The sequence below is a fragment of the Anopheles arabiensis genome, chromosome 3 (assembly GCF_016920715.1).
Source record: "Anopheles arabiensis isolate DONGOLA chromosome 3, AaraD3, whole genome shotgun sequence".
NCBI classification, from domain to species: domain Eukaryota; kingdom Metazoa; phylum Arthropoda; class Insecta; order Diptera; family Culicidae; genus Anopheles; species Anopheles arabiensis.
The window spans coordinates 6,473,329-6,486,734 of NC_053518.1; the positions used below are offsets into that span (position 1 = coordinate 6,473,329).

At 48.8% G+C, this 13,406-nt stretch overlaps 1 protein-coding gene across 5 annotated transcripts; it reads right to left on the reverse strand.

Annotated features, from left to right (window-relative positions):
• Positions 1-44: 44 nt before the first annotated feature.
• Positions 45-11,722, reverse strand: LOC120905146 (nucleolar protein 4-like). 5 transcript variants are annotated; one of them, XM_040315965.1, is made up of 9 exons: positions 11,187-11,722; positions 10,401-10,447; positions 2,599-2,683; positions 2,426-2,500; positions 1,891-2,348; positions 1,645-1,797; positions 1,191-1,357; positions 879-1,102; positions 45-770 (listed from the first exon to the last, which is right to left on the reverse strand). In XM_040315965.1, the coding sequence occupies exons 2-9, from the start codon at positions 10,425-10,427 to the stop codon at positions 607-609; spliced, it is 1,353 nt and encodes a 450-aa protein (XP_040171899.1). In that variant the 5' UTR covers positions 10,428-10,447; positions 11,187-11,722; the 3' UTR covers positions 45-606. The 5 variants fall into 5 exon arrangements, with proteins under 5 accessions (XP_040171899.1, XP_040171897.1, XP_040171895.1 ...); XM_040315963.1 differs by having other exon boundaries at positions 2,432-2,500; positions 11,171-11,722; XM_040315961.1 differs by having other exon boundaries at positions 11,171-11,722.
• Positions 11,723-13,406: the final 1,684 nt, after the last annotated feature.

Here is a 13,406-nt window from a genome sequence, read left to right on the forward strand (position 1 = left end):
AGTCCTTAAACTCAACTAGTGTTTAGCAAAGAGCGAGAGAAAGATAACTGGTAGCACTTGTAGTGGCGCTATACCTTGTTGTTCATTACATTTATACACATTTGTTCCTCTCTTTTTCTTGTCTCTTTTTGTTTTCTCCTCTCTTTGTTGCTTCTCTCTCTATCTCTTTCTCTGTCTTGTTCTGTTCTGCTAGTCTTTCTGCTACTTTGCACTTTTCGTTTGTAATTTCAAACCTCCATTTCTTCCTTGCATCATTTTCATCTTTTTCTTGCCTTCTCTCTATCTTTTGTTTTCCTCTTTTTCCTCTCTATCACCCTGTGTTTCTCTGTGTAGTTCACTGTTTTCTACTTTCCCTTCTTTTGTTTTGTAATGCTCCTTACTGGTTAATCCGTTTTGTTTTTCCTTTTTTTTTGTTGGTTCACATTTATTTTCCTGAAATTCCTTAAAAAGTTTCCGTTCTAGCGTGCCTACACGCTAGGCTCTGCGTTTAATTTGTTCGTTTTTTTACAATTTGTGCTGGAACACACCGTAACATACACACAGACACACACACATACATATCAACGTTTTTTTCTTCCCCTCTTTCTTCCCCTCCTCTCGCCGCATTTACTGTTGCTGGAGCAGCAGGTTTTCCAGCTCGTCGGCACTGCGCATTAGGAAGGCGGCCGACTCCCGGTAGCCGGTGACGAGCTGCTTCACCGCGGTAATCTCGGCACTGTTTAGCTTGTGGGCCAGTATCGGTCGCTTCATCGACAGATCGGTAGGGGCGGCTGCAATGATCAGTGAAAGCAACAATGAAAAAGAAAACACGCGGAGCATTAGCATGGTTCTGCACGGTGGGTAGCCTTTCGGGCTTTCGGGGGTTTGGCTTGGCCTACAGTCGCTCAGCTGACTCCACAACTCACCGGTGCCGGCAGCGGACATGGTCGTGTTGGTCGTGGCACCGCTGCTCGTGCTACTGCTGTTGTTGACCGAGTTCATAAAGTTCTGGTAGTGCTGGGAGCGGTTCGAGAAGCCGGTGTTGTAGTCGTGAAAGTTCGAGATGGTCGGTACGGTCGTCGGGATGGTGGGCGTCGAGCTGGCACTCGCACTGGGTATGTTGCTGTTTGCAGTGGGAGAGAAGAAGCAAGAGAAGCGCGTTAATCGTCTGTTGCTGTGGCGATTGCATACATTTAGGCGGTTCCGCTTACAGCTTCATCTGGTTCATGTCCGGGGTCGGTGTGCTGGGAACGGGCGATATCTTCGGCACGCTCGTCATCGGTTCACTTTTGATCGTGGACACGGAGGTCGATTCCTGTTCGCGGTTCGCTAGGGTCTGGTACATGGTCGGCACTGCCGTCGGGGATTCGGCCGACGTCTGCAATGAGCGCGGCAGGGAAAGAAAAGAGCAAAACCAACACACCCCGAGATGCGTTGGACATGGGCGCCATTAGTATAGCCGTGGCTCGTTTGCTATGGTTTTGCGCGTGTGTGTGTGGGTGTGGGTGTCTGTGGTTGCCTAAAACGAATGGAAGGCGCCTAGGGAGAGCTGTTGCTAAACACTCCCGCCACTCCACACCCTTCCAGCAAGCAAGCAACAACAACAACAACGATGGATGGATGGACACGGTGCGCGCGCGATGCATTTGGAAGCGACCATTTTACCATAAAACTTACCGCCGCCGGTTGACTGACCGTCTGGCTGATCGGCTCCAGCCCGATGCGCATGCGCTTCGCATTGAGACTCTCGTTCTCGCACGCCACGGCCAGTATCTGTTCCGCCTGCACCGACGTGAGGTGGGCCGGCGTGGGGCGGGACTGGAAACATACAAGCATACCAAACCGATCATACCCTCCGCCAGCGGACGTGCTGCCACCCACCTCCTCGTCCGTGCCCGCCACGGGACTCACCGTGTTCTCCCAGCCCTCGCGCGTCTTCTTGTTCCGCCGGCACGACTTCAGGTAGGTGCGGATGCGCTTCCGGGCCCGCTCGGCAAACTCCGGGAACTGGCGCGTGCAGGAGTCGATAATCGCTTGTATCTTTTCCTTCGGCTGCTTCGAGATCGGTATGATACGGTCGAGGTTTTCGTCCACGAACAGCCGCACGAACATGTTGAACGCTTTCAGCCGCTCCGGATCGTTCACCGTCGCCTCGAGCCGATCCTCCGAGTCGTCCTCGGACAGATCGTCCTCGTCCTTCTGCTCGGACGAGTTCGTCTCGTCCTGCTGCTGTTCGATTGGGGACGATTGACGCTCACTTACCGGCAGTTGGTTGAAGCTCGTCTTGCCCGTCATCGCCAGCGCGTTCTGGTACTGCTGCCACAGGTTCGTCATCGTCGCCAGGTCCGGTCCTTCGCCTCCGTTTTGTGCTGTAGTGTGCAAAAGGGGAGGATGCGAACGGTCAGTAATGGGACACGCTGGGTAAGCGGTTGAGGATACCACTAACATTTACCTGCCGCCGAGTTCTGGTAGTTCCACGCCAGTAGCATCAGCTTGAACTTGTCCGCATCTTTGATTAAACCTGTTGCAGGAAGGAGAGAAGGAGAAGAAGCAGAAGAGGTAGAGGAGTAATTACTGGGAGGGGATTTAACAAGTGAAAAAAAAGAATGAAAAACATACCGGCATACGCATCCTCACTGGGCGTGTTGGCCGTGCTTCCATTGTTTTCCGTCGTCTCACTGTTGAACGGCATGGATATGGAATCCTGCAAGCAAAGAAGCAAAGAGTAAAAAAGTGTTTGAAGAATTGAAAATGAAAAATGATTGAAAGAAGATGAACAAAAACAAGAGAAAAATATATAAAATAGAGAGAAACAATATGAAAAGATCTTCCAAACTAGATAACACCAGTGGATAAGAGAGAATTGAATTAAATTAATATATACAAAAATGAGATTCGCAGCCTCGATAACCCTTTCCATTGGAAAAATGCATTAAAGCGCAATGACAAGCACGGCATTTTTCAACCAGTGGGGAATTAAAATTAATCATAAAGATGGAACCCCCATACAGCGTCAATGAGAACGGACACAGCTCACACTGGAACACAGTTTGTAACTCAAAGAGTATTTTTGTCAATTTTTTTCCCAACAGTTTTGCACATTGCCAAATTTGTGTTGTTTTTATTTTCCGAATTGAAAAATTGATTTCCTAAATTCAAATAAAAACTGCTTACAATTTGCGCACGGGTGTATTTACACGCACACCACGACACACACTCCTCTATCAACGCGTATTGATGGGAAATGCCGCAGCCCAACGCGCCCTCGCTGAAATCGATGAAGCAATGCAAAAAGCCTACCTTTAGGCGACATAAAAAAACGAAACGAAAAAAGCGAAAAAATACACTCTCACCCATCCCTATGAAATGAAAAAAAGGAGAGAGTGTGTGAGCGAGCGAAAAAAGGAAGTGTGTGTGTGAGAGGGAGAGAGCCATCCCTCGAGCCTTTTATAATCATGGGATAGGTGCGTGGTAGCACATTACCATCCACATCCCGCGTAATATGTGTGTCACTCTGCGCCACCATCATCATTCCGGCTGTGTGCCCATCGCCCGTTTCGCGCGGACAGTGCGTTCAAAAGGGGTTTAAAGGTGTATGTGTGTGTGTGTTCCCTCTTCTTTTGCTCCTGGGCCCGCGTACGCAACAGGATACACCACCCGGCAGGAGCGTGTCAGAAAGGGGTGAAAGGGTCCCTCCAGCAGCAGTTTGCAGAACCCGGCGCTTGCTTGCGTGAACGGTGCGTGAACGCGAAAAAAGTATCCTTTTCAAAAGCGCGAAAAAGAAGGGGCGGGGGAACACTAGTGTGAGTGAAGGTGTCACGAGAGCGGTTGTTCAAAGGTTGCTTTGTTTGGTGCATTTTTTTCTGTTTAATTGTTTTAATGTTTGTTTTCATTTTTAATGGTTCGTTAAGGATTATTCGTTCATTCTTTTAAGTTGTTTTTGTTCTTTTGTTTGTTCTTTATTTATTTGTATATTTCTTTTTTTCTCTTTTTCTTTTTATTTCCTTTTTCATTTCAACATATACAGACTTTTTTCCGGACTTTTACAAAAAAATATTTTAAATTCCATTTTCCCACAGTCCAAAGCCACAAAACGGTTGCATTAGTGTGTTGTACGGTTCCACGAAAGAGAGCACCATTCCCCGGAGGGGTGGGGACAGAAAACCATTCGCGCTACTATTCCCTTTTGCTGCCCTACCCTCCCTCCCGGGGCCCCGGTGACGGTGACATCGAACGCTACTTTCATCATCGTGCCGGGCGCGCGCGTGTTTGTTCGTGTTTCGCCCGTCAGCCCGTCCGACTGCTTTTTAAAAGCCTTCGACTCCCTTTGTGTGTGCGTGTGTGTGTGTGTTTGTGTGGGGGAAGACGCGAGAGAGAGTGGTGTGATCCTGTCAAGGCTGGAGGGTCGCGCGGCACCGGGACATTTCTAATTCTTCGCGTGTGTCCCTCGGGTATGCGTATGCGTGCGTGCGTGTGTTCCCGCGCGGTTCCGTTTCCTTCCCCCGCTCACTCTCTCCGCCCTTCTTTCTACGGGGGAGGATTGTGCACCCTCTTATCGAGAGTGCGTTTGTTTTTTTTTTGTTTCATGTGCTCGCTCTGCTCGCTTCTCACTTTCCCTGTCCTGTGCTAGACGGTGACGACGGTCACAAGCGAATGTCGCGGGGAGTGTCAGTCAGCTCGGTCGGTCGGTGCTCGTGAAAGGGGAATATAAACACACACACACACACACACACACACACACACACACACACACACACACACACACACACAGAGCGAAAGAACTCCCCAAAAACACCCTTCCTTGCGAGTGCCAAGCCAAAAAGGGGGTTCACCCTTTTGTGTTTGTCGCGTCCCGAGGCGAAAGGTTTTTTGGACATCTTCAAGAGCGTCACTGTTGAATCCTTAGGATCAAGATGATTCGCACACACACACACACACACACACACACACACACACACACACACACACACACAAACATAGTAAGACAGACGTACAGCTCCCTTCCATGGCTGAAAATGAAACTTTAGCCCTTCTTCGATGTAAGAATTCCCCCATCTTCATAACTTTCTTACACAGAGAAGCTGTAGATGGAGACGAACCCCACATGGAAGGAATGAAGAAAGACTGTGCGTGTGTGTGTGTGTCTCTAGAATCCCCCCTCTCTCCCCGACCCCCTTTTATCGTCCACAAGGATCCTTCCCATTCGCAGCAAAGGCAACTTGTGCGAAGCATCCAGAAGCACCACTTCCTATCGGGTCCGTTACCCCATTACACTCGACAGTGTAGAAGGAACACACACACACACACATAGAGAGCACACAGGCACACACAGAGCAGGCAGCATCACCCAGTAGGATGGATGCTTCACGGGCCAACCAACCAACCCTCGTCTAGCAGTGTCTAGCATCGTCGTTTTAATTCCATCCCGCCTCCCTCCAAATCCCAAGCGCAAAATCGGGAGCGAGGGGGGTTGGACGACGGCTTAAGATTAATTAATTTTTATATTTTCCGACCCGAAACCGTCCGACCGGGCGTCTCGGGCGGGAAGCCCCGGCCGAGAGATAAGACTTCTTGAGCGGTGAAACCTTCAAACGGGCGTCCAACGTGAGATGGAAGAAGGAGGCGACGACGACCGACGACCGACCGACGGACCGACAGCTCCCAATCCCAAGGCTTGCTTGTGTTTCTTCTGCTCCCGTGTCCGAAAACTCCATCCAAGACAGCCAAGACAAATGCGCTACCAACCCCGCGTCCGCTGCCGCCTTCCCACACACCCAGCCACACAACTCCCATCGTCATTTTCTTCATTTTCGTTGACGGGGGAGAGGTTTCGGTTTTTTCCCTTCTCTGCTGTCGGTCGCTCGTGTTCGTTCGCCTTGCGTGCCGAAGGAGGAGAGGGAGGAGAGTTTTTTGTTGTTGTTGGTCCGCTTTGTTTTTCCTCCAATTACTCGCACTGCGTCCAAAAACCCCTACACTGAAGGATGACGAAGGGATGAAGGGCGCCGGTTTGATGAAAAAAAAACCCCCGTGCCCCGTGTGGTGGAACAGTGAGGCACAAAATTCGATTCGCACACTCCCTCTGGTGGTGCTGCTGTTGCTGCTGCTGCTGCTGCTGAATGCCACGAACGGCCACGAGAAATGGTGGACCTTTCTTCTCCTCTTTCCTTCCTTCGGTTTCCCCCTTCGATCCATCCCATTGCAAACCTTTGTCCTGTCACTCGCCTGAGCACTGGGAGTGTGTGTACTTTTTTCTTTCCCTACACTCTGCGCCCAAGCCACACACACACACACAGGCAATAACGGGAGGAAAGGGGGAGTGGGAAGTGTTTTTAATTTGTTCCTTCAACTTTCACGCGTTTTTCTGTTCCTTTGGTGGACGGTTTCAGGGTGGTTTGGTGTTGTCCCTCCCCCCCGCCTAGGAGAGAGCCGGAACGGAAAAGCTTTCCACTTTTGCTTCTCGGCATTGGTGGGTCGTTTGTGTGACGTTTATTTCTAATCTGCTTTTGAGTTGGCGAATTTATACTATTTTTAATCTTTTTAGTAAACTTTTTAAGTATAAATTTACTAAAAAATACGCATTAAACGTTAAAATGTATTTCAAATTTCGTTAAGATGCGATATTCTATAAAGAGAACTAAAATACTGTGAATAATCACAAACTGTTGTGACGATTGCATACCTTCAGGCGGTTTTCGCTGTGGAAAAGCTTTTGAGGCATTTTACTTCGCGCTACCTGTTGATGGACCTGTAGCATCTTATAGAATACATCAGAAGTATCGAATTAGTTTGATGCATGAGTGTATTTGTTTTAAAATGTTCTCTTTATTCGCTTTTCTTTAATAATTCCTAATCACTGCCAAACATCAATAGCTTTGGCGTAACATTGTATAAAAAAACATCTCACAATCTTCTTCTCTCTCTCTCTCTATCTCTCTCTCTCTCTCTCGTTCTATATCTCTCTCCTTCACCATCGCTCGACGAGCGCGAAAGTGAAAAATTTAATCATTTTCCACGGTTCATCGCAACGTTCCTACCAAATATTGACCAATTGATGGAAAGGAAACTAATCCCAGCGTCGGTACCACCTACCGTCATTCGTGCGATTCGTTCGATGCCAGCAGGGAAGGGACGTTAGAAAACCCAAGTTAGAAACCAACTGAAGGCAGCAATCCTCTACCCAACGTTTTTCTGTACCTCTTGCACACCGGAAAGATCACCAGCGGGACTGGAACCATCTTAGGGCTGCTGAAAACCCCCACACTGACGCTCCATTTCTTGTTTGTACGCCGGGAATGAAGAGGAGAGAAGGATACAAGGGAAAGGTAGTGTTTGGTGGCTCGTGGCCCCCTACGAATCCTGGTGCCGTTTCTTCTAATTCAACCCATCCTGAGGTGAGTGTGTGAGTTGTTGCTTGAGCGTGGTTCCAGCGTGCCAAGCACCCCTTATTCCTTATCAGAAGCAAAGAAAAAGGGAAGAAAGAAGGAAGAGGGCGTTCCATTCCCAAAGTACGTGGGTTGATGAGGGTTTAGCACGATGGGTGGTTAGAAACGGGCATAGGAAAAGCTGGAGATTTCTCATCCCCAAACTCAAACCCAAAGCCCAAAAACCTCCCCAGTAAGAAAAGGAAGGGATGGAGGGAGTTTTTCCGTACCAAAGTCAACGTCCAACCAGTAAATGGACGGAGGGAGGTTCAGGTGAAGAGAAAATTGCCAAAGCGCGGGAGGGTTTGAGGCACCAAAGCATCGACCAACACAGAACACAGAAGGGAGCCGGCGAAGACGAAGGCACACAAAAAAAGAAAAAAAAGAAAGCCACGAAAAGCAAAGAAGTAGAAAGAAAGGGGGAAATGGGATCCGGTTTTTCCGAAGCGCGTCTCAACGGCCGTTCGGACGGCCACCACCCCCCCGGGCGGTACGGTACGGTGTTCCGCCTCGGAACGGACATTCTTCTTCGACGTCGCTTTGAGTTTCCTTCGACCGCCTCACAACAACCCACCCAATGGGAGGGAGAGAGAGGTGGGTGGATGGGTGGGTAAAACTGTCAGGAATTAAAAAAGATGGATGACATGGGGGATGAACGGTTTCGCTTCTTGGAATGTCTCCCACTCCTTGCTGTAAGGGAATGGAAGCTTGAGGAGAAGGGAGAACGAGAAGATGAAGGAAATGGAAGACGAAGGTGAGCTTCTCCGTTCGGTTTCGGTTCGGATGGACGGATTTTCCCTTTTTATCCACCACCACCACCACCACCACCATCCCAAAACACCCACCGACCCACCCACTCCGCCTTCAGCTTCAGCGGAAGCGGTGAGGACGGATGGGAGAATTGGGATGGGTCGGGGGCACGTTGGCACGTTTTTGCGACTGCCGGTGGCGGTCGCGCGTTCGCCTTCATCTCTTCCATCTCTTCTTTCCCCGCTGCCCTGTACAAGCGCGCCTGCCCGCCGACTGGAGGGGGAGGGACGGGAAAAGGAAGGGGCCACGCGCAGCACACGCGGGACGGCAAAATGGAAAAGTTCCATCATCGAACCGTTCTCCCGCTGCTGCTGCTGCTGCTTCCACTCCTTCCCACCCAATCGGTTTTTCGTGGGAGCTGAAGGGGAGGAAAAACGCCCAAAAACCCAAAATGCCGAACGGACTCGGAGTTTTTCTTCTGCGGTTGGTTGTGTAAGTGCGGCGGTGGGAAGGAAGGTGGTGACCGGGGGTTTTGTGACGGGATAGACACACACACACACACAGAGCCACACGCAGCATCGAAACACGTGGCTGAGGGGTATTTCGCTTCCACCGCTTCTCCTTCCCTGTTTTTTTTCGCTTTGACACGGGAAAGCAAAAGACGGAGGAAAAAAGGCATCAGCTCGAGGGGGGGTTGGGTTGGGTGGAAGGGCTGCTGCTGCTGCTACTGCTGCTTTTGCCGCGTCACCCCGCCAGCACCAGTACACCACGGTTTTTGGGATGGATTTTTATGAAGAAAATGAGTTTCTGATGAAGACTGCTTGCCAACCCACACCCACCCATAAGGAGGGGGCAAGAAAGGGGGGGGGGGCAAAAACCAAACGGAAGTGAGCAAGAAATTTGGCCGGCTTCCCAAAAAAAAGGGAGGAAAAGAAAGGCAAAGATGGAAAGAGAAGGGAAGAGAGAGAGAGAGAGAGAGAGGGAAAAAAGAAAAACGACGGGACATCATCGAAACGGCACAGTCGAGGCGGCGGTTGCTGGTAGTGGGGGATGTCTTAGCATCGACTTTCCTTTTTCCCTTCAAGCCATCCCACCCCAAATCAGGGAGGGCACACACACACCCCGAAGCAGGGGCGCAAGAAAAGAAAAGCAAAAAGGGATGGACGGGATATTCGATTGCGGTTCAATTAAGAGATTGGACCGTCCCGGGGGCCAGACGGAATGGACGTGCACACATACAGAGAGGGATGGGAGAGTGAAGGGGGAAACAAGAAGGGCAAGTCAAAAGTTATGAGCTGTCGCTGGTTCCGCCGCTGGTCGCTCTGTGGGATGGGGAAAGAGGATGGAGAAAAAATTGGATGGACACGCAGGGATTCGGGTTTCAGTGCTGGGAAATCGTTCCTTTCAATTCAATACACACGCACACAAACACACACAAACGCGGTATGACGGAGGCACAACAGTGTCCACTGTCCTCTTACCACCCTTCCCTGTTCACGTGCTGTCCAGTACAAACAACTAGCGAAAGCAGTGCAAACAATTCCCTGCCCGTCGAGGCGTTTTTCGGTAACAAATATTAATAAACCCAACCCTGTATACGTGTGTGTGTGTACGCGTGTCCGTATGTGTGGCATTCCCATGTGGAAAGCACTTTCCGATGAACAGCATTTCGTCCAACCATCCCCCCCCCCCAAGAGTGTGTGGGAGGGGAAATTCGTATTAAATCCATCGCAGTATTTTATATTAATCAAAGCTCGCAAATGTGAGTGTTTCTACTGCTTTTTTTATTCAGCAGTGCTAATGCCCGCTGATGTAAGGCTTGTGCGTGGAAATTGCATACATTTAGGCGTGTTTTTTTTTCTCGAGGCGCCTAACACGCTGCACAGGTGCACGCAAAACTGATAAGCTGATTTACGGGGAGCGAACATAGCAATCGACGCACGGGAGGGAAGGCTTTGCCCATTGAGCGAGGCAGGGTGAATGTTTAAAATTGTATAATAATGGTTTTTTTACGGTGCACGGTGGAGATAAATAAGGCTTCATATTTTCCTGCCGTTACAATGTTTGATTCTAACATGCTCTCTTTTGCCATTCGAAATACGATTTTCGTATTTGAAGCTCTTGAGCAAAAACTGACGGCAAATTTCAAATTGGAATAACATCGTAACGCAACACAAAAAAATGGAACAAAATACGCACAGAAACCAGTTTGATTGCGCTTATTATTATTTTTTGGTATCAGTTGCTTACCTTGTTGTTATTGTTGTTGTGCAACATTGCTGCGGCTTTTCTTTTCGCTATTTTTTTGTGTGTTGTTGTGGTTTGTGGTGTTAATACCCATTCAAAATAGGGATTAAATTAAACAATGAATAAATAAACGCAGCACATACACACAAAACAACGGAAAATAATACAACAGGTGACACAAATTCATGAATGAACGATGAACACAAAAAAAGAGGAACAAAACAACAACGAAAAGAAAGTAAATATAAGAAAGAAAGCAACACACATCAAGTACGCCACGACGAGTAATCGCGTGTTGCATCGAGCACGTGTGTGTGTGTTGGAAATGGAATCGTAATCGCATGTGCATTCGGAGGTCACCGTGGCACAGATCGTAGCAGGCCGCGAACGGACCAAAACGTCGCCGCGGGAGCGCCATAAACAAACAAATGTCAAAAAAGAAAATAAAATAAAGGTTATAAAAAAACGGATGTAAAATGAAGGATGGTAGTTTTTGTATCCATTTCCGAAGATTTGCCGCAGAAGTGAGGAAAAAGGCCGAGAAAAAGAAGGAAGAAAAATCGAAGACACAACATTAGTTAATCACTTTCACTGGTGTTCACGCATTTTTGATTTAAAACAAATATTTGTGTTCTTTAACATCTTTAACGTAACTGTAACTACTCAAGAGTTGTTTTATGTGTTTTTTGTTTGTAATTTTCTAAGCTTTTAAGCTTGAACTACTTTGCAATTTACATAAAACGCTCAGCCTCTCGGAGCAACCGGAAACTCACTCATTGGTCAACACACTTGAGGTGCCGGGTGATCACACTGTGAAGATTGTGGTTGCTTTCGCTTTGGCACGATTAACTCTGCAACGACGATTTGATGAGACGACTGGCTAACGGTCACCAGGAGCTGTCACCAGGATGTGTTTTGGAAACTTTTTGTTTTAATCACTCACAGAACCACACACACGAACAAACGCGACTCAAATACAGTACCACTGATCACTTTTAATTCAGTGTGATGTTGCTATTTTAATATCGGGTTTTTCCAGTACTAGTGCGTTTTATATCGAAAAAACACAATTTATCTTTTTTTTGTGTTTTTAAATAGAAACTACACTTTTTAAAACACTTTCTCACAAACTTTTAATGAGAAAAGAATATTTTTTGTGTGCTTTTTTTTCACTGGAAATATCAAACTGCTTTTTGGTGCAAATGGGAAAACCGGCTTCCACACACAGAGAAACAGAGGCTTTCGACAGCACAGCACGTCTCAATATGCGTCACGTTCCGTCGAGGAGTTGGCGTTGACTGGCTGGCCGTGCTGGTTGGGTCGGTCGGTGTATCCTCGCGCTGGCTCGGTTCAGTAGTGTGAAAGGAAAAACCCCGCATCCTTAGCAGGCTGTTCGTGAGCGAGCAGTGTGAGCGGTGAGTGTGTGCGGCCGAGAGCCAGCAAACAGGGTGCGAGTGAGAGACAAGATCGCGCAGCGCAAGGGCGAGCGAATGAAACGGACGGCGCTTGGGTGAGCAACCTATTTCTCAACCCCAACAGGGCTGTGCGAGTGTATTGGCGGCGGCGACCATACACACCAACACACCGACGAACAAAATGGGGTGGTTGCTTCCTTCCCGTTCCACTGTGCGCGCGGGACGCTTTTTGTCCGATCTCGGGATGTTGGGCTCTCTCCTCCTGCTCTCCATCGCTTTTTGGGATGCTGTGAAACCTTCCTCCCGCCCCCCTCCGCCCCCTCGGGCGGTGGAATGGGAAGGACACTCTCTCCCTCACACCACGTCGGATTCATCCGTCGGGTGGGTGGTGGAACTGGGTACGCTGTCCCGTGGCACGGGATCCTATGTACAGGGCATCACCCAACTCCCCCTCCCCCGTCCAATTCCACCGGAATATACATCCTCGACGGGGGGTGTATCTCGGAAAACCCACCACCCTCTCACACTCCGACGAGCACAGAGTGGGTGGATGGGTGGTTTGATGGCGGTGGGTGGGTGGTGGTTCACGATACTCGTACCCATTTTGCCGCCATTTCGCCGGAGCGGAACTTTACCGCCTCGCACCACCCTTCCTCCCTTCTTATTATCCATTCGCCTCCCCCCCGCCCCCTGCCTGTTTTCGTGTCCTTTTCGAATTTGCGCCACGGCACGAATTCTCTGGCAAAGGGGCAGGGAGCTGGGAGGATGGCGGTTTTCCAACCGTGCCGAGCAGCAGGCTGTGTTTGGTGGGTGCCCATAGCGCATTCCTCCCTTCGTCCTCCTTTGCTTTCCCCTGCTTCTTCCCTTTCCCTTCCTTCAATTTCTATCCCTCACCGTTGTGGCAGCGTTGAAGCGGCGGCGATGTGTATTAGGTGGCTGTTTTTGCGCGAGGGTACGTACGTTCCGGGGCAGGCTTTCCAGGGATGCTTTTGCTGGCGCTGGAGCCCCGATGGTGATCTGATCGAATCCAAAATACTATACGCACCCGAACCATACGCAACTGCGCGGTGTATTGCGTGGAGGAGGCAAACCAAAATTACTTTTTTTTAGCTTTATTTCCTACTCATTAACCTACGCGCGAATGTTTCGTGCGAATTGGGAAGGGGCCGAATGGGGAAGGTGGCTTTCCATTTGTTTTTTTTTTGTGTTGTCAATCATTCTCTACCATTCTGTCATATTCCGTCACGAAGCAGAAGATGGGATGGAATGTCATTCCAATGTCCACCCACACCCGGTCCCACATACAGTTGGGGGTATTTGTGGGGAAGAAAAAACGAAGATGGAGAATAATTCTTCGATCTTCGGTGGAAAATAAAGGTGAAGAAACTCCACCAGCATTACCGATTTTAAGTGAAGCATTAAATTTGGCCGTTTTATCAATAAAAAATGGCAAAATTGGATAAAAAACATAGAAAGAGCTTATTTGGATGATTTCATACAGCAGATTGCATACCTTTAGGCGTATTGTTGCGTACATATCATGATTTTGATAATCGGGTTGCATACTTTTAGGCGCTTTATTTTTCAAAATGTT